General features: G+C 48.4%; 1 protein-coding gene across 10 annotated transcripts in view; it reads left to right on the forward strand.

Annotated features, from left to right (window-relative positions):
• Positions 1-21074, forward strand: part of Rhobtb1 (Rho related BTB domain containing 1) — a 115853-nt gene that overhangs the window by 54813 nt on the left and 39966 nt on the right. For all 10 annotated transcript variants that reach the window (XM_085679725.2, XM_085679726.2, XM_048451560.3 and 7 more), the window contains 2 exons: positions 16920-17121; positions 17824-17927. In XM_085679725.2, the coding sequence (XP_085535851.1) occupies positions 16930-17121; positions 17824-17927 (296 nt within the window). In that variant the 5' untranslated portion in view covers positions 16920-16929. The remainder of the gene's footprint in view (positions 1-16919; positions 17122-17823; positions 17928-21074) is intronic.

Raw genomic sequence — 21074 nt, forward strand, 5'->3', positions numbered from 1 at the left:
CCCTCCTCTCCTCATACTGCATACCCAAAGCCATTGGTTCCTTCTTGTGAAGATGTCTTTATTTCCCTAGATCCGGAGACCATGGCTTCTGTTGATCATAAATTGTCCTCCTGACTCTTGCATGCAGGATTCCCAGCTGCCCCTCTCGTTGGAACATCTGCACTTATTCTAAAGGGTCATAATATCTGGCTCCACATCTCTAAGCAGGGGGAGGGTGACAGACATTGTGGCGATGGAATCAAAGGCTGAGTTTGGCAGCCGGTCAGTAAGGCTCCTAGAGAGAGTTCAAGGAAATGATTTCCTGGTGTGTATCAAACAAAAATCAACAGTGGGCTCCCTTAGCTACAAGTCCACCAGGCGCTCTGCCCTGACGTGACTTGGTCTGGAGAGAGGGCTGCTCTTCGGTTGGTCAGTTGGTGACCCCTGCTTTTAACATATCATTTGGGAAGATTTGTGGAGAGAGGAGAGAAGCAGGAAGGAAGAAAATGGGGGGAAAAAGAGTGAGATTTTTTTTTCCATCTGCTTGAGTCTGAGAACATCCCAACCCTAACTGGAATAATGCAGTTTTCTCAGTGTTTAGTTGGTCAGCTGTACTGCATCTTCTGCAAATGCCTGTGCTGCAGAGCAATTGCCCTCCAACAGCTCTGGAGAATGTTTGCAGCCACTCGTCTACAAAAACATACCAGCACCAGGGTTATTCATGGCTCCAAGTTGGAATCTCGGAGCGTTTTATGGCCTGCTCTCTCTTTAAAGAACTGATCAGCATGGCTGTTATTAACTATCGAACAAGGTTTCCCAGGCTGCTCTTTGCCATAGCTCAGCCACAGGGTAACTCTGGAAGGTGTCTGTAAAAAAGTGGCTCCAAGTATAACATATATGTAGAGTCCGTGGGAAAGTATCCTAGGATCACAAGTGTGTATCAGGGTACATGCATACACCCTTTTAGACAACACAGCCATAGGACTTGCAGCTAGACAGATTGAGAGCCAGAACACCAGGCAGGCATGGATGTGGAGGCAGGAGATTCGAAAGTTGAAGATCATGCTCAACTGCGTGTCAGTTACAGACTAGCCTAGGTTATGTGTTACCTTTCACAAAAGCAAGTTGGGTGAGCTAGGAATTGAACTCAGTCGCCAAAATACTTGTCATGTGAACATGAAGCCTTGAGTTGAGATCTCCAGGATCCACACAAAAAAACTGGGTGCCGTGGTGCCACCCCAGTATTGGGATGGGGGTCCCACAATCTCCGCATTGAGATGGGGGCAGGAGTGGACAGGCAGGTTCCTGGACCTCACTGACCTAGCCAGTCTTCCGAAATAGAAGATGGGAAGAAGCTGAGGAAGACCCTGGCCTCTGGCCCCTGTATGTGCACATATGCACACACACATACATATACCACTCACAGAAGAATGTTAGAAATACAATTTAAAAAATCGACAAGAATGCCTTCAACACTGCCCTGTGCCTGCCACCCCATCACACCTTCCAAGGGGTTGAGGTGCTTATATCCCACAGCCAACACGAACCGTTCAAGAGACCATGATTCTTCATTCTTCTGTCACCTCATCTGCACTAACTAATATTGGTTTCGGGTGCAACTGTCACCCTTGGCTCTGAAAACTCACGGAAGTCACCCTTTTCAGTGCAACAATAGCGTGAAATCTGTGTATGAACGTGCATCGGTATTTACATGCCCGGGACTTCATAAACACAGACATGCGCACAGCATGCCAACTGGGCAATTCAGGGTTGCTTTCCTCTTAACGAATGCCAATTTCAGTCATACTGCATGGCTGATCCACGCTTGGAAGAGTGCAACGGTGACTGATTTCCGCAGAGCACATTCGCTTTCTAACTTCTTCAATGTGTTCATTTCTGTTAGCATAAATATTTTCTTTGGATGCCCAAATTTTCAAAGCCAAGAATTTTTCCCTCTTCTACTAGAAATAGAATTGTGTGTGTTTGTTCTGAGTGGCCTCGGCTGTCTTTTTATTTAGTTCAGTCTCTGTGTCTGGTAGTCAGCAAAAGATCATTTTGATTTCTGGTTGGTTTTGGGTTCTTCTTTTTTATTTTTCCATTTGAAAGCCTGTGTCAGAGAAAAACACGTTGGCTGACTTTACAAGCATGCTTTTTTAAGCAACTTAGGCATCCTCAAAAGTAACTTTTAGGGGTCCGGGGAGATGACTCAGAGGTTAGGAACACTTGCTACCTTGGTTTGCTTTTGCAGAGGACCTGAGTTCAATTCCCAGCCCCAATACAGCAGTTTACAACTGTCTCTAATTCCAGCTCCAGGAGATCAGACACGCTCTTCTAGCCTCGAAAGGACCAGGCACACACAGACAAGACGCCCATATACATAAAAATTAAAATTAAAAATCAAAATAACCCTAATGCTTTTTTAGGGGCTTGGTGGGAAAGAGCATTTGCTGTACACACGTGAGGACCTGAGTTCACATCCCAGGACCCCTAAGTGAAGCTGAGCGTGGCTACTTGTGCCTGTAACTCCAGCGCTCTGGCTATGAAAACAGGAGGGATCTCTGGGCTTGCTGGCCAGCAGCCTATCCCCAGGTTCAGCGGGACCCCGTGTAAGGGAAATACGGGGGAGAATAATAGAGCAAGACACACAAACCCTCCTCTGGCCTACACACCACACACACATACACACACACACCGCTAATAATAATAATAGTTTTATAACTGGTTTGTGCCTATACAAACCAATATAAATTATATCAATATTACTAGCAATATGTGGTTGCATTATATAGTCCTCATATTTTTAAAACTCGAAATACTTCCTTTATGAAAACAATGCACACTGAACACGGTGGTCCACACCTTTAATGCAGGCACTGGTGGAGGCAGATGCAGGTGGATCTCTGGGAGTCCAAGGCCATCTTAGCCTCTGCAGTGAGTTCCAGGACAGCCGGGGATACATAATAAGAACCTGTTTCAAAAACATCAAAAGTAAGTCAAAGCAATGCTTATTGGGGGGGGGGGGGAGTACTATCCTGCCATGAAAGAATGAGGAATGAGGTACCGAAGTATTAATGCCTGCTGCAACATGGATGAGCCTGAAAACAGTTGCTGCAGGGGCAAAGACAGACAGAGGAGACTCTAGAAGGCACAGCTCCATTCATGAGAAATGTCATGAGCAAGCGAATTCACCAAGAGAGAGATTAGTGGTGATCAGAGCCAGGGGAGGTGCCGGTTGGGATGAACTGACCCAGTGCTAAAATTTCTTTAGGGGGTTATGCATGGTCGCTGCATAGACGCACCATTGTCTAACTTCGGGAATAGTAAAATCATTAAATAAATAAATTAGACCTCTTTAAGTGAGTAAGATTTATAGCGTGTGGGTTTGGCTCCCAGTTTGTTTTTAAAGGTCATATAAATACATTGTTAAAAAAAATGAAGAAACAAACAAACAAAAAGGAAAACAATAGCTGGAACTGGGCCTGGGAGACACCATGGAGAGTAAGGTGGTTGGCCTGCAAATAGGAGGACAGGATTTGGACTCTCCAGAACCCAAACTAGAAGCTGGGCAGGCCTGGTGGCCCACCTGTGACCCCAGCACACGGCAGACAGAAATAGGATCCCTTGGGCCACGCTGGCCTGGACAAAGTGGTGAGCACCAGGTTCATCGACAGACCTTGCCTAGGTAAAAAGGTAGACAGCAATCACACGAGACGGCAGATGTCAGCCACTGATGTACAACACACACACACACACACACACACACACACACACCATACACTCTCACACACGCGCCACGTGCATCCCATGCACCCCCACACGTGTACCCCCCCCGACACACACACATGCATCATGCACATGGAAAGGAAAGATAGGAACAAGCCATCGCTGCTTCTTCACTCAGCAACAGTTGCTGCTGTCTGCTCACTGTTTCCTTCCAGTATGTTCTCTGTGTTATTGTTACAATGGAGGAGGCTGATGCTGCTTTCCAAGATGACAGGGACATCGTTTCCTCATTACTACATTTTAAGTAGTCTTGTATGGAAATCGCCACTCACTAACGAGGCTGGGGCCCAAGGGAGGTCCATTAAGTTGGCAACAGGTCTTCCATAATGGATGGGAAGGGCAGAAAGCAAGCAGACGGCACTGGCTACTCCTGCAGGAGGGAAAGAAGTATGTCCCAGGGAAAGACAAGAGGACCTGGTGGGCAGAGAGACGGGGGACGAGGGGGGGGCATAGGAAAGAGGGAGCCCTAGGGACAAGCACTCTGAGGAGAATGCTTTCAGAGCTTTGTTGTGAGACTCACACATTGTGTGGAGCGCTTCTCTCTAGCACCCATCTCTAACCCACCTCTTATGGCGGCCGTGCCACCTCACTGGGATGGGGCTCCATCCAAGGGAAGGACAGGGCCCCTGCTTTTAGACTGTGTCTCCTTGTGCATTTGATAATGCTCTCAGCTGTGCTTCCAAATCCCGCACCGCCCGGCCACGTTCCCTGGGATATTGGCTTTTCCTCTCCACTCGCAGAAACACGCGTTTATCAACAGTCTGAGATCAGGCTTCCTGCGTCTGAGGCGAGCATTAAGTGTTCCAAATACGTCACAAGCACGTTCTAATTTAATCTCCAAACAGCCCCTTGAGTGGGGCTATCCCCAGTTTATAGAAGAAATGGAGGCTTGGCTTAAGAAATATGCCCATACTGTCTGTGGCGGTGCGTGCCTTTAGTTCCAGTTGGGAGGCAGATGCAGAGACAGGTGGTTTGCTGTGAGTTCATGGCCAGTCAGAGCTATACAGTGAGACAGGTCTTGAAAGAAAGAAGCGAGGGCAGGAAGGAGAGGAAGAAAGAAGAAAGGGAGGGAGGGAGGGAGGGATGGAAGGAGGAAGGGAGTAAAGAAGGGAACTCCCCAAGATCACACAACAAGCTCCCTTGTTAATTCTCTCCCCAGTCGCTATCGATTGCTGTGTCTCGTGTGTGTGTGTGTGTGTGTGTGTGTGTGTGTGTTCGTGCTGTGTAGCATATCATACATGTGTGTATGCATATGTGTGGGACCCAGAAGAGGACAGCTGTTGTCTTCTTCAGTCTCGCTACCTTTTAAATCACTTTACTCAGGGTCACACTGGACCTGAAGTTTGCAAATTTCACTGGTGTGTCTGGCCAGCCAAACCCCAGGGATCGTCCTGCCTCCTCTTTCCTCGTGCTGGGATTATAAGCACTCGCCGCTGAACCCAGAGTTTTGGTGGGTGTCAGCGATCCAACACGAATCTTTCTGTCTATGCAGCAAACTCTCGCCGCGTAGCCAATTCCTCAGCCCCTGACTTCTGCCATTCTTAAAAAAGACACGATAGATACATTTTCTGAAAGCGTTGGACGTTTGTAGAGATACTTCCTCCCCTGGTTATTCCAGGAAGCAGTCCTTTCACAGCTAAGAGGTCAGGGGCGGCGGTTGTAAAACTTTCCCCTTGGATCTTTCATTAATTTCTTTGTGACCAAAATACTTGGTTCATGGAATTTGCACTTTTGGCGGTGCGGGGAGGGGGGAGTTAATCTTTATGATATCAAGTGTGCTAAACACACCTGAAGGAAGGTTGGCTGGTTCCTATAGATCTGAAGACACCCAGGCTGTCTGTCCACTCTGCTGTGTCAGTCGCTCCAGCCCCACGCCTGCTCCCTTCCGTTTTCTCTCCCACTCTGGCACTGACTGGCTATTATTTTTCAGCCCTCGTGCTTCAATTACGGCTGCAAGCTTTCCCTTGAACTTGCGGTTTTGTTCCTGGGCACTGTGTGCCCTTTGATTCACTGAGATTTGTTACCGCTTTGATGTCTCTGGTAGGAACTGCCCTTTCTTTGCTTTCCAAGTTATCCTCCGGAGATAAGTTTTCTATACACACGATGTTATTGCCTGATTCAAACTGATTAGGCTGTCCGACTGTTTGTCACGTCTCATGCCGCATCCCAGGCTGACCTAAAGCCCCTTCATCCATCTCTCAGGGCTGGGGCTTGTCATTCACGATGCCACGCCTGGCTTCCTCTCCCCTCCTCTGGTCTATCTAGCTGCTCTCTGCATCCTCAGTTCCTCAGAACAAATACTCCCTGGGAGATGTGCTTGGACATCCAGCCCTTTCATTATCTGCTGCCCGGCCACAGTTTTCAGTTCTGTGTGCAGAAGGGTTTCTGGTTCTGCCTGTCCCTTACGAGCCCAGCCGTGTTCTCACTTCTGCTATTTAGTACCACCCAAGTTTGGTTTGGGTTTTTAACATGGAACTCCCTTGTGCCGTTCACAGGCTGCCTTTGCTTCTCTTGCTTCAGGACCTGCATCACCTCCTTTGCTGTTTGCTTACATGCACTTTTAGCTTCATTTGTACTGGTCACAGCTTTAATTTTCTTTTCTCCTGTTATCTCTCATAGAATATCTGCCCCAGGGTTTGTTACAGGCCTCACGTGTCTTCTTCCATCCGAGAGAGAGAGAGAGAGAGAGAGAGAGAGAGAGAGAGAGAGAGAGAGAAGAAAGGAAGGAAAAGAAAGGAAGGGAGGAAGGGAAGGAGGGAAGGAGGGAAGGAGGGAGGGAGGGACGGAGGGAGGGAGGAAGCCTGATGGTTGAGAACTGACATATATGCTAAATCTTTCTGGTTTTCCTTAGCTCTGTCAAAGTCCCCAACAGCCATCCAGTTGCAGAGAAGACAGAAGTTAATGAATATGATACAGATGGAGAGGGACTCTAGGGGCGAGGTTAGGACAGAAGCGAGGAGTGTGGCAGCTCAGGAGTCATCGATGCTGGGTCACACTTGGAAAGCGCCCCTTAATCCACCCCTCCTTACCCTTGCATTACAACCCCGTCCCTCACAGCGTCTAAACAGAAAGGCCTGGGCAAGCAGGTAGGGGGACACTAGGATAGTACAGCAATCCCTGTGCCATGCTCAGATCTCTCTATCCGGCCATGTTCAGCAAGAGGCCCTGGGGCTGCTCCCTGCTCAGGGCAACATGTCCATCTCCATCTCTCAGAAGCCTTCCACTGGCCCCACATTCTGTTGTTCCAGCCATGTTCCAAGTCATCCCAAGCCTCATGACTCCAGTATGGTTCTGTGTGATGAGGAACATGCTGCTTACTGCTGGGACCAATTCTTTCCCTTTGAAAATGGGCCGGCCACGAGCCACAAGTCACTTCCTTGCTTGGCTCCCTGGACGAGATCCGGCAGGCGTCCTTCGGCTTCTGGCATGTGGCTACTCCTCCCCCTTTTTCCTGGTACTGTTGTTGAAGCCAGCTGGCTGCACTTTATGGCGTAGCTTCCGTATCTGTTACAGGCCATCTCTATATCTCATGGGTTCATGTGCCTCTTCCTTCTCCTTTCAAGCCAGGTTCACAAGCCTCACAGACTCACAAGAAGGGCTTGGGCACCCTTTGAATCGGGTTGCTAATGTCTGAAAGGAAATGAGAACTCACTGTACCTTCATATGGAACTATGCTTAAGGTTTGTAAGTTAGCGACGGGTGTTAGAACACAATAATCACCAAGTTCTTTTATCGTTCCCAGTCAGCTAAAGCCCTTAGTGCCTCTTGCCTGTAGTTGCTGGTGCTCTTCCTGGTCCCCTGACTTCCCATTTGGTGGAGGAACCTGATCTTGATCCTCATGGTTCCCTGTGGCTTTGCTTCTTCCTCCAGATCATTGGCTGCTTTGGTCCAGGAGGGCGGGCGGAGGGAGCAGAAATGGGGAACGGGGTTTTAGTCAGCTGTGGGTATGACAGAGAGAGACCTCAGGGAGACAGACTTTGGTGACTCAGCTCAACTTATTCCAGAGTATAAGGAATATATAGGATTGGGGAGCCTGGGGACAAACCCTAATTTGCATCACAGAGCATGGTCCTGTCATAAGGCTCCTAGCACAGCTCTTGGTTATATGTGCAGTAGGGGAAACTTCTAGCAGGAATCTGTGCCAAGGGTCAAGCTAAAGATAAATCATGCATCTGCCTTCGGGACAGCTTTCAGATAAGGTCAGTCCTCCCTGAGCCCGGGGACATTCTCCAGACAAGGACAGGTAGAGAGCAGGAAGTTTCTCCAAGATGCAAGTTGGGGGAGCTCTCTGCTTGACTACCTCTGTGGATCCCACCCTGGTCAGAGAGACAATGCTTTCTCTTATGGTCCCCTTGCCCTTTATTTTCTCTATTCTTGTGGCAGCCTTGTGATTCTGGTGGCCCCTTCAAAAGGGGCTGCTTTTCTGTGGAAACACTATTTTCAAAGTATTTGGAGCCACTCCTACGAGCTGTGGAGGAAGGGAATGACGAAGCCTTCGTCTGCCCATCACCATACACACTGAAAAGGCATGGCGTGGCCTATGCCTGCCATCACCATACACACTGAAAGGAAATTATGTGGCCTTGCCTGCCCATCACCACACACACTGAAAAGGAATGGCGTGACCTATGCCTGCCCGTCACCACACACACTGAAAAGGAATGGCGTGGCCTATGCCTGCATCACCACACACACTGAAAAGGAATGGCGTGGCCTTGCTTGCCCATCACCACACACACTGTTCTCTCCTGTTTCCATCTACAGAGAACTCCTGACATCGCTGCCTTGTGCCTGGGAGCCTCTCAACTCCAGACAGTGAGAAAATGGAGTCTCTTTATAGAGGCCTGGTCTATAACTCACACACACACACACACACACACACACACACACACAGTCTTCAAGGAACTCAGCACACCCGTATGCATTTGACTCTGAAGGAGACAGCTAGCCTTGCTCTTGGCCCAGTCCCTCCCACCTACCCACAGGCCTTATGCATTTCCGTAGCTGACCCAAGAGGAGAAAACAGTCCGTTTCAGGCAGTGGGAAAGAATAAGCCATGGTGTAAGTAGAGCCATCCAAGGGAGCGCTGTGTGGCCTACTTGTAGAAGAAAGTAGGCCAGCCTGTCTAGAATGGAGCACACGACCCAGCTGGGGTGGTTTCATGCTTGGCAGGAGGGCCAGGGGCTCCCTGTGTAGCCTAGGCTGGTCTCAAAGCTGAGATCCTCCTGCTTCAGCTTCCCGAGTGGTAGAATTTACAAGTGCACACTACCAAGTCCAGCATTTTTATAATCTTTCAAGCTTTTTTGTTTTCATTTTTGTTACATTTGTTGTGTGTGTGTGTGTGTGTGTGAGAGAGAGAGAGAGAGAGAGAGAGAGAGAGAGAGAGAGAAAGAGAGAGACTTGCACACGTACATGCCATGGCTCGAGTGTGAAAGACAGAGGACAGTGTTTGAGAGGTAGTTCTCTCCCTCCACTCTATACATCCCAGGAATTGAACTCGGGTCATCAGACTCGGCAGGCAGCCAGGTACCTTTACCCAGGGAGCCATCTCTCAGGCCACATCTTTTAAGTTTTTTAATCCTTTCTTTTTTCTTCAGTGGAGGCAACTTAAGTGTAGCTGGGGTAGAAGAGAAAGTTTACGTCCATTGCTGGCTCAAACCTCACTGACCTTGAGTTTTGAAACAACAGAAAACATGGCCTTGCCGTTATCACAGGGCTCAAGAAAGGGCCGCGAGCGGGTGTGTTACAAAGCACCGCTTCATTCCCAAGAGGCGGCAAGGCGGCCCTGGGCTTCCTGGCACCCCGGGCCTCTACAGAGCATCCTGTTATTCAATCGAACTTAAAATGTTGTGGACGGGCGTGACAGTTCTGCTGACTTGGATATCTTTTATCCCAGAGATCCAGTCTGAGCAGGCTTGACTGGAAGGTCTGGCCTGACCCTGACTGCCCATTCCCCAACCCTGGGGCACTCTCCACAGCACTGAAGACATTTAATCTTATATGTAAATCAGACCCTGACTGCCCAGATTGACAATTATGTAGCCTGACGCCCTCTACAGAAATGGAAATAATTGGCCTGTCTGTAGTCACTACTATGTGATTTCTGGCATTTCTTTTTTGTTTGTGTCAATAGTAGTAAGTTCTCCATTTTTCTTCAGGACAGACTCCTCAAATACCAGAATCTTTGTTCTGCCGGTATCTTTGCTGATCACGAACCTAAACGATGTCTTCCATTAGGGATTATTGGTTTCTCGTGGAAACAAGAAACTGCAGCTGTGGAAGCTAGCTGTGCATGGAGCTGGGGCTTCAGCGTCTACTCTCAAACAAACTGCTCCCAGATCAGAATAACACATTCAAGAGAGACAGAGGAAGTGATGACGGGGGAGGCGGCACACCCCAATAGGGGTTGTTCTAACTTAATTAAGGACCTTGCCCCATACTCCCAAAGACCTGAATTTCTTAGTAAGGAGTCTTGCATTCTCATCTGAATGTACCATGTGACCAGACACCAAGGTGCACCTGCTGAGAGCAAACCGGCCCATCCTGGGTTTCCCTTCAGTAAGTAATTAAGGGATCTAGACTCTAAGGTCACGAAGTCACGCTTTCTTGGGAGCCTGTTTCACAGGGAGAGACAAGACACCAGAGAAATCATTTTTCAAGGCCTGGGGGGTGAGCACAGTACAACCATAGGAAGAGGAATGACTTGTAGAAGACACCAGAGGAGCTGAGGTCATATTCCGACATAGTTGCTGCTTTGACCATGACAGAGAGAGAGAGAGAGAGAGCCAAAGAGGGGGACTTTGGACCTGACAATACCATTAGGCATGGCTCATAGAAGAGGTATACTTCACATTAGCACACAACTGGACTCTATAGATGTGTAATGTCACTGGGTAAATGAGATGGGCATTTGGGAGATGTCAGCTTTAATAAAAAGTAGAAGTAAAACTCAGACACCTCTGCTCCAAGCATCTGTCAGTCAGAGCAAGCTGGTCCATGGAGCAGAAGGGTAGCTGGGAAATCCTCTAGAGGTAACGGTATCTGAAAACAGTTTTAAGGAATAAGTAGAATTTTCCAGATGAGCAAGAAGTGGGGAAAGGACAGAAGGCATAGACCTGTAAAGGTGTGTAGTCAGGTCCCAAACAGCTCTTAGAATTCAAGGAAGCGACTGGGAGACTAAAGCATGCAGCACTGATGTCCAGAACAAATTACCAAACACACTATGTGATGTGAAACAACACACCTATGCTAACCCTCAACCCTGGAGTTCAAAGGTGCTTCAGTTTAAAGCACTGGCGGGTTTTGTTCCTCCCAGAGGCTGGAAAAGAAAATGGCTCCTTACCCCTTCTCGTTTCTAGAGATCACTGTATCCCTAGCTCTCTGACCCGTCGTCTCCTTCCTTTTCAAAACCAGCAGAAAAGCATTTCCACATCTTTCCAGCTTGCTTCTTCCACATTTAAAGCACATGCAAAAGTACATTGGGTCCAAATAGCTAGCCACTTTGCTTCCTTCTGTAACTCTAAGTGCCCCCATGCTGTGGAGCAAATTACAGGCAGAGGGACTAGGAAATGGATTTCAGGTGCTGTTGCTCTGCATATGATAAATGCCGTGCAGGAGGCAGAGGGTGGTGGCACAGAGGAAAGCTGTCGGGATCCACCATCACTGTGTTGAATAGATCCAGCATCCAAGGGAGGCTTGTGTGCCCATTTATATTGATTGTCAACCTGAGAGGGCCTAGAACCACACTCTGGGCATGGCTGTGTATAGATTAGGCTGATGTCGAAAGATCAGTCTGAAAATGTAGGCAGCAGTGGGCTGGAGTCTCAAACAAACCAGAAAAGAGAAAGTGAGCTGAGGACCAGCATCATCCATTTCTCTCTTCTTCTTCTTCTTCTTCTTCTTCTTCTTCTTCTTCTTCTTCTTCTTCTTCTTCTTCTTCTTCTTCTTCTTCTTCTTCTCTCTCTCTCTCTCTCTCTCTCTCTCTCTCTCTCTCTCTCTCTCTTTCTCTCTCAACTGAGGGTGCACTGTGTGAAGCTGCCTCCAGCACCTGCAGCCACACTGTCTCTGCCATGACTGATTGGACTCTCAAACTGTGATTCAAAGTCAACCCTTTCTCACTCAAGAGGTTACTGTCAGGTGTTTTGTCGGAACAGTGACATTAGCGCAGGCATGGGAGTTCTGAAGATTCTCCTTACGGGTGTGTTTCAGGTCACTGCTACTACATAACAAGCCACCGCCCACCCCCCCCAAGCTTGCTGTCTTTAGAATAAGATGCTTCCCCTGCTGGCCTTGCCTTGCTCATTCATAAAACTACTTCCAGTCGGAGGGTCAGTGAAGCTGGAAGAGCTGCAGAACCAGGGGGACAGCCACCACAGGACCGTGTCAATGGTTCCTGGGCTCTGTTCAGCTGGTCCAGCAGCCTTAGCTGGCATGCTCAGGGCAGGGTCCCCGCAGCTTGGCTGTGGAACTGCAGGACCCTGGAGCCTGAATTCATATGACAACAAGGCTAACCCGACTTCAAAGGAAAGGGAAATGAATTGGCCCTGCTGCTGGGGGCTGCTGCACTGTCTCATATCGTGAGGGGCTGGCTTTAAAGACAGTAGTGTTGCATTCTGACATTTGAGATTAGAGAGGCAAGATGTTCCTGGTGACAGCAATACCCAAAACTCAGCCAAAGGGATGAACGGTCTGAGTGTGATAAGGACCGTCAATACCAAAGGGAGGAAGTTACAAGGCCGGGCACAGAATGCCTAAACCTGTGGCTGCAGAGCAGAGATGGTGGCAAATAGAGATGACTGGCCTGTGGTCCAGATCCGGATAGTACCAGCAGGCAAAGTCTGGGATGACCCCACCAATGGCATGTTTCCGTCTGAGCATGAGGGCATGACCACAGCACATAGATCCATCTCGTGAGCAACGGACCCTCAGCGCCCAGAGTCGCTTCCTCTCGTTCTTCAATCTGCCTGTTACTTGCCAGTCATGTAATAAATTCACCATTTCTGACATCCAGACAGGGTGAGTCGATGCTTCAAGGCATATCGTAACCCTCAGCTCCCGTGTCCTCCACGTTTGCTCAAGTCGGAAACGCAGCTAAGAGGTCCGGTCTACAGCTCCCGTTCCTGACTTCCTGGTCTCCTCAGATATTTATCTAAAGGCAAAAAGAGTGCTCACACAGGTGAGCAGGATTTACAGCAGGGAAATGTATTAACTCTGTCAAAGGGAGAATATTTATCACTCCTGTTGTAAGTAACTAAAGATCAGAGAGCAGGCGACGATCACCCAGGTGGTCGTAAGAACGCACTCAGCCATGCGCGGTACCTATGAATGAACTGGAGCCCGCTACAGGCAGAGAAGGATGAAACTGCTTGTTCTTACAATTGCTTCCAGGATTGCGTGCGTGGGTGCGTGCGTGCGTGTGTGCGTAACTTGTGAGCGCTGATTTGCTGGGACACGGGGAAGGCCTGACTTGGCCTCACTGACTGCAGCTTTGAATTCTTGGGTTATTTTTGGATTGTTGTATACACAGAACAAGAAATGTTTACTCTGAATGAAATAGTGAGGGTGTGAGGGAGCTCGGCAGTACTCACTGCAAACTCCACCTCCGCAGCCGGTTAGCTGTGAGCAGTGAATCCTCACCCTGCCCTCCCCCTCATCCATTGTCTCCTCCTGTGAATGTCAATCAGTATGCTCCGATCTTAAGTCCGTTGATTAGAACCCCTACCGATGTTATGTTCACCTTTGACACCCAGTTGTTGTTTTTCCTTTTAAAATATATCATAAATACGTCCTAAAAATGAGAACAGTTTTTATAGTTAGAACCTGTCTTAATCGGGAGTTTCTATGGCAGTGGAGAGACACCGTGACCACAGCAATCCTTAAAAACATTTAATTGGCTCTGGCTTACAGTTTCAGAGGGTTAGTCCATTTATCATCATGGCGGGAAGCATGGTGGTGTGTAGGCAGACACGGTACTGGTGAGGTAGCTGAGAGTTCTACATCTTGATCCACGGACAACAGGAGACTGTCACACTAGGCCTAGCTTGAGCATGCTTGAGACCTCGAAGTCATATCCACAGTGACACAGTTCCTCTAAGAAGGCCACACCTCCTAATGGTGCTGCTCTCTGTGGGCCAAGCGTTCACATACAAGAGTCTATGGGGGCGTTTCTATCCAAACAACCACGGAGCCTAAATAGGAAATGTGAAGGGTTTGTGACCACCTCAAAGGCATGTAAAAGCACCATGGGTGTTTATTTCACCCGAGTATTAATGATCCACGGGACATGGAAGCTCTTCTTCCGCCTCTACTTTAGAGTTAGTTTGCTGACTGACAAGAAAACCAATTCTCTATTTTTAGCTTCTTATTTTGCAGGTCCCTAAATTCAAGTATTCTTCCAAACCATTTGTCTTTCTAAACAATCAAATTTTCCAGCAAAGACTCAGCTTGTCCTACCACTGAGGACATTCAAAGCAGTGTACCTCACTTTAATGAAGCCAGTATACTGGCTCACCATCCGCCTCCTTGGCAACATCACCAGGGTATTGTCAAATAAGCACCATCCTTTTGGTTCCTTTTTGAGTCGTTGGGTCAGGTCAGCAATTCCTTGTATTGTGTTGATTTTCTTCGGTTCTCGGTTGAGTTATTCTTGAATTAGCTCTTATAAACCCTGTTCTTTGGGGAGATCTCTGCCCATATTAACTTTGCGGGTTCACCTCTGAACTGGCTTCCCACCTCACTCTGTTTGGAAGGCCTCTGAAAGCGTCCCTCTTCCTCAAAACGGAGTCACAGACTACACCCAGAACTCAAACTCATCTACTCAGCTCTGTCACTGGCTGGAGGAGGGGGATGTTGCCATGATTCTCTCTGAACAGATGAAAATAATGAGGCCCAGAAAGTCAGTCCCACCCAGTGTCGGGGTCAGGAAGGAGCAGCTAGGATTCAGACTCACTGCATCTGAGGTGCCACTGTTAATACCCACCACTTTGAGAATTAGGTCATATAATTCCCTTTTTCAATTTATTCATCTCTTGTATATTACATCCTGACCACAGTTTCCCCTCCCTCCTCTCCTTCTAGTCCTCCCCACAATCTCCCCTCACCCCCCAGAACCACTCCTCTGTTTCTTTTCAGAAAAGCAGGGTTCTCAGAGATATCAGCCAAACATGGCATAACAAGACACGGTAAGACCAGGTACAAGGCTAGGCAAGGCAACCCAGCAGGAGGACAAGGTCCCTCAAGCAGGCAAAAGAGTTTAGAGACAGCCCCTCCTCTCACTGTTAGGAGTCCCACAAGGAGACCAAGATACACCACCATAACATATATGTAGAAGGCCTAGATCACGCCCATACAGGCCCCCTGTTTGTCGTCAGTTCAGTCTCTAGGGTCACATAATTCTTGATCATGCGTCCGTCCTAGCCATTGGGTACATTTAGCAATTTTAGCTTTAGTCTCTAACGTAGGTGATATGCCCTAGGGGGAGTACTGAAAAATCATCCATCTAATACCCAATTATTCACACACTATTCGCTGTTACTGAAGGAAATAAAAATATCGTATCGTAGAATTCTAAGACAGAATTTATGTTAAAGAGACCAATTGCAGGAGCCACCACGCCTGACTGACCCTGACCATCAGGATTAGACATTTGTTTTTGTACCAAGATGTTTGTTTTTGTACCAAGATGTTAAAAACACACACACACACACACACACACACACAGTCAGATGGGGTACTGCTGACCGCTGGCTATTTTCAGCATCTTCATGCTATTCAAACCACAGGTCAAAACCTAACCAAACCACACATCTGCCCCCACCCTCAGACTGCACAGCTGCCTGTGACAAGCCACTGTGGCTAGCAGACAGCACTTCAGAACGGCTTCACCTTCGGGCAAGGCCTGGCTGTGAGAAGGCAGCCTCTGCCCTGGTTGGAGCTGTGCACCGCTGTCTTTGCATCCCGAGGATGGTTCTCCTCAAACCGCTGGAGTTCAGTTCACCTGGCTCCCAGTTAGGTATAAGGCTCTTTCCTCTAGTCATTCATAAAGTAAACTCTCAAAATGACCGTCTGACCAGTTTGCTCAGGTTAGACCTCCTGAAGGGGCCAGTGATGAGTCGTTGAACTCTGACAGCATCCTGTAGGCTGCCCGCAGCAAGGCGATCACTTTCTGTTGTATGGAGGGCCTGGTTCCAAAAGGCATGACCGTACCAGCAGTTTCTCTTCCTCTTTCTCTTAAGACTCTGCCCTCTTGGTATGTTTGTGTGTTTTGGTTTGTTGAGACATGATATTGATACGTAGCCCAGCTCGGGTGGAGCTTACACGCCTCCTCCCTTAGCCTGACAAAAGCTGCCAAGGTGAGGAGTGTGAGCCACCACGCTAGGTCTACAACTATCTTTTCACCTCCCTAGTATTTCAGGAAGGTCTTCTGTGCTTTGTCCTCCTGGTAGTGTCCGCCTTCACCCTATGTTTCAGATTCCTCGATGAAAACACTGAGGGGGAGGGGATGCTTTTGTACAGCTAGCTTTGGTGAGCTCTCTGGAGAATACTTTGTCGTGCCAATCCAGATGGTCACTATAAACAGTGAATGAGCGGATAATGCGTTCATCTCATTAGTGTATCTTACTTCAAACCCGAATCTTCCTGTTTGCTCACATGGGGCCATTTGTCAGCCCATGCTTTGGTTCTCACCCAGGCCACCGTAGCTGCTATGAACTTGCATGGGACACGCAAGTTCCCATGCCAGACCCTGCATAGTTTAAAGACTGTGGCAGGGCGAATGAGAGTATTTCTTGGGCAGCCAAGGGCCAGGCGGCAGACCTCAACCCTGTAAGCGACCAGGCTTACTAGCTGGTCAACTCGTGTGGCTGGGGGCTATGACTGTGTGCCAGCAATGCCTGGACGGGTCTGCAGTAGGCAGATTATGTTTAGAGAAAACCAAGGAGAAAATAACACGTTCACCGGAATAAACCGTTCAGGGTCAAAATAACAGTGTGGTGTTTTTGTTCTAGTGTGAGATATAAAAAGAAAGCTTGAGTTTCACTTCCAAACTCCTTGCCCGTGCTCAGGCACCTCCAAGGACGTGGCCGAACAGAGGCAAACAGTTGTGAGCGGCCGTGGAAAGCTCTGACCTCTCTAATGCGGCATCTGCCCTCTTCTTCCAGAGCTTTATAAATGGACACTGACATGGACTACGAAAGACCCAACGTTGAAACCATCAAGTGCGTGGTCGTGGGCGACAACGCGGTGGGGAAGACTCGCCTGATCTGCGCCCGGGCGTGCAACACCACGCTGACCCAGTACCAGCTGCTGGCCACCCACGTGCCCACCGTGTGGGCCATTGACCAGTATCGTGTCTGCCAGGAGGTAAGGCACACAGGTTTATCCTCAGCTACATAGCCGGCTCCAGGCAGGCCTGAACTACTTGAGACCCTGCCCCAAGAACAAACAGAAAGCTGGATCTGATAATAGTTTGCCTGGCATGGTGGCTAAGGCAGGAAGATGGGAAAATTTAAGGCTAACTTGGGCTAGAAGGAAAAAAAAAAAGAAGGAAGGAAGGAAGGAAGACAGGAAGGAAGGAAGGTTGGAAGGAAGGAAGGAAGGAGAGAGAGAGAGAGAGAAAGAAAGAAAGAAAGAAAGAAAGAAAGAAAGAAAGAAAGAAAGAAGGAAGGAAGGAAAGAAACTTTAAAATAATGCTTAGGAGATCACTCTTGTTTGCTATTTATTAGTCTGATTAAAAATAAAGGAGGTAAGTGGCTATATTGCACATCAAAAATAGAAGTGACCTGTTTGGTACGAGAAAAAAAAAATCAAAGTACAAACTCGAGGTTGTGGCTATAGTACACCAAAGGAAGCCTGAGTCACATGATGGGGAAAGCGAATTAGGAGTTGTCTCGTATCCCACCTGATAGTGGAAGGGCCTGAGGAACGCCCCTGTGGAAGGACACTTGAGCATACCATCTCACACACCCCCACCACCCCCTCCACACTCCCCTGTCACACTCCCTCCCTTCCATGCCCCCCTCTCTCACACTCTTCTTTCTCCCCCCCCCCCCACCACCCCGGCAGGTCCTGGAGCGATCCAGGGATGTCGTCGACGAAGTGAGCATTTCTCTCAGGCTTTGGGACACTTTCGGAGATCACCACAAAGACAGGCGTTTCGCATACGGCAGGTAAAACAGGGCCAGGGAAGCCCGTGGTTGCACCCAGTTCCCCATCCCCATCCTCAGCGGGTTAGGAAAGCAACAACAGGCAGGCCATGCAGCCTTGCAGTGTGCTGGGCTCTCAGCCTTGCCTAGGAAAGAAATGAAAGGGACAATGTTGTCTCCTGGTACCAAGGATAAGCAAGTCCTCCTCGTCATTCGGAAAGTCCGGTTTTGAAACTCCCAGCTACGAAGCCGGGCAGATTGCGACCCAAGTAGCTATCTGGTCCTCCAGTTCGGAGTCGCTTTACCTCTGCCTTCCTCCACAGCAATGGTTTCCTTTCAGGTGTTACCTGGAAAACATTTCTAACTTTCATTTAAAGGTCACTCGTAAAAGAAAGAAAAATATCTGAAAAGCCCTTCTCAGGGCATGATTCCAAAATGAACGGAAGCAATCTTGTCTATTTTTTTTTTTCATTCAAAAAGGGAAGGAGAAACCCGGTAAAGGGAGGATAAATCCGGAAGGACACTTCCATGAGTAGGACCAGAGTCAAAGGGTCTTTGGTGTTCAGCACCATCTTCTTGTGGCCATCAGTAAGGTCACTCTGAGAACTCATCACAGGTATCTGGACCCACGGAGGGAGAACCCTCTTCCTCGTCGTTTTAAGATAGGACGGAGTAGCGCCGTTTGGTTGCCCTTTCCTAACCTTCAGCACCACGTGCCCTCAGAGGGTCGGCTTGCATCTTCCCTCCTAGGGCTAAAGGTGACTTTCTGAAAGATTCCCCACTCTCCAGCCCTGGAAGATCTCTAATAAGCCACACCCGCAAGGGTGCACCTCGCTTTTCCCCTGGTGGCACAAGACAGGTCCGATTTGTGTGGGATGTGGAATGTGGCCCACCCTTCTTCGGTTTTAACCAGACCTTAAAACAGCAGTGATGGCCTAGGAGTCTTCGATTTTGTTTTATTTCCTTTCTAAATTGCATTGTATTAATGAATTAATTGTGTGCACGCGCATAACAGGGCCAGTCGTGGAGATCAGGGCACGCTAGGCTAGTCTTGGTTCTTTCCGCTGTGTAGGTCGAAGGCATCAAACTCCCGTCATGGGACTTGGCAACGAGTGTCTTTATATCAACTAAGCCACTGTATTGTTTCTTTCTTGAGACAGAGTCGTACTCTGTAACCCACCTTGGCCTTGAATGCTTCATCCCCCTGCCTCAGCATCCTGAGTATTAGTATTCCAGGCCTGCTGACTATATAGGTGTGTCTGAAATAACAGACAAATTGCTGGAAGCATTTGCCTTGCTCCTGGGAAGTTCACGTAATTGCGGGGAGGGGCAGGGAATCTGCAGTTTAGACCAAAAGAGACTCAAAAAGAAAGGTGTGGAAGCAAACATAATTTTCCATTAAGTTTATTCTTTGACAATATAAAGTGTTCTGATTATTCTCAGCCCCACACGATCTTTCATCATTCTCCAATTCCCGTTAACCTCCCTCCTTCTTTCAACTCTCTTTCCCAGAGCCATGGCTTGTGTGTTTTGTGACCCACTGAGTTTAACCAGGGCCATCTACCTTACCACGGGTCAGCATTCGAGGAGCGAGACCCCCTGAGCACCTTCCCCCTCCATGTCTGATCCTAGTGTAGGTCCAGCGCCTTTGTACGCATGCAGGCACATGCACGTCACCACGTACCTGTGGAGATCTGGGGGTTGGTTCTCTCCTCGTATACCGTGTGAGTCCTGGGGATTGAACTCAGGTCATCAGACTTAGAGGCACAAGGAGCTTTGACTGACTGAATAGCCTCCCTAGTCCAGCCTTCTATTACACTTTCTGCCCCCTCTTCCAAAATGATCTACGGACCTTGGAACGTGTGGTGTGAATGTCTTGTTTGGGGCTAAGCAGTCACAACACTTTCTCTCGGCGCTTCAAGCAGCCCAGCACCTCTGCATTCACAGTCAGAAACCATGATTTTAATGTCCCCTCAGCAGCAGAACTTTCAGCTTAGTAGCTGGCAAGATAGACTCCTTCTGTGTTAATGTTGTTTGGATTTGGTTTGGGTTGGGTTTAGAGGCCTTTGTTGGTTGGTTGGTTGGTTGGTTTTGTTTTCCCAGTCATGTTTTTTTTTTTTTATTACCACTTGGGGTTTTTTGTTGTGGGTTTTTGTCTTTTTGGCTTTTGGGGGGGGTTTGTTTGTTTCTTTGACCTCACATTGCTCTACACATAAAACCTAATAAATAAACCTGCTTGCACTTCCAAGACACTCAGGTTTACATCTGGGACGTTAAAGATACATCGGGTGAGAATGAAGTGTTTGAACAAAGGAAAGATAGGTACAATTGGTGTGAAGGACTCGTAGACTCCCACTCCTGAGACAGTGCCTTGCAGGGAGAGGCACACAACACCCTCACTGAAGTATTCCAGGTAGACTAGATGGTGCGTCGGCAGCATGGCACTGTTGCCACTGGAAACATCTGTGTTTGAGACAGAGTGTGACGTGGCCCACTCTGAAGTTGCACAGTCTCAATGGGAGCCGTTTTGCTCCTGTAAGACTTTAACAGCCCCACAACCTCACAATGTACAACAGGCCTTGTCCTGCCCCATGACAGCGCCAGAGCCACCTGTCCCCTCACGCCCAACAAAGCAAACTGCTCTCTCCTGAGACTCCACCGGCTCAGGGTTCACTGCTCTGTGTCCTTGCCCTAAGGTTCTGTCACTTGCACTGACTTTACTGACTTGGCAACAGCAAGTGCTTCCCCCCACCTCAGGCAACAGGTTGACTTCAGAGCCTTGGTTCCTGTGAGGAACTTCCTGCTGCCTGGCTGTTTTCACCTTGTCCCTTCCCATGCCCACAGACTCCATGCAGGAGAGACTAGAACTGAAAACTACCCCCATCTCAGCCACTAGCTTCGTTCTGGAAATGCTGAATGTGCGATGCTATATTAGTCCAAGTGCCCAGTAATCTACACTTTAAAAAAAAAATGTGGTAGTGACAGGAGTTCCTTTCAGTCTGTGGAGGACTTCAGCTACCTCTTTTTATTGCTCTGAGAAAGTCACTTAACTCCATGATGGCTTCCCCTTTTTATCATCTGTGGAGAAAGAAGAGCACAGTTGCCCTTTCAAGTAATCACTTTGGTGTGGAAACCCTGTCCTGGGTGTGTGTGCGTATATGCGTGTCTGCA

This window comes from Myodes glareolus, chromosome 18, assembly GCF_982192425.1.
Source record: "Myodes glareolus chromosome 18, mMyoGla1.1, whole genome shotgun sequence".
Classification (NCBI taxonomy): domain Eukaryota; kingdom Metazoa; phylum Chordata; class Mammalia; order Rodentia; family Cricetidae; genus Myodes; species Myodes glareolus.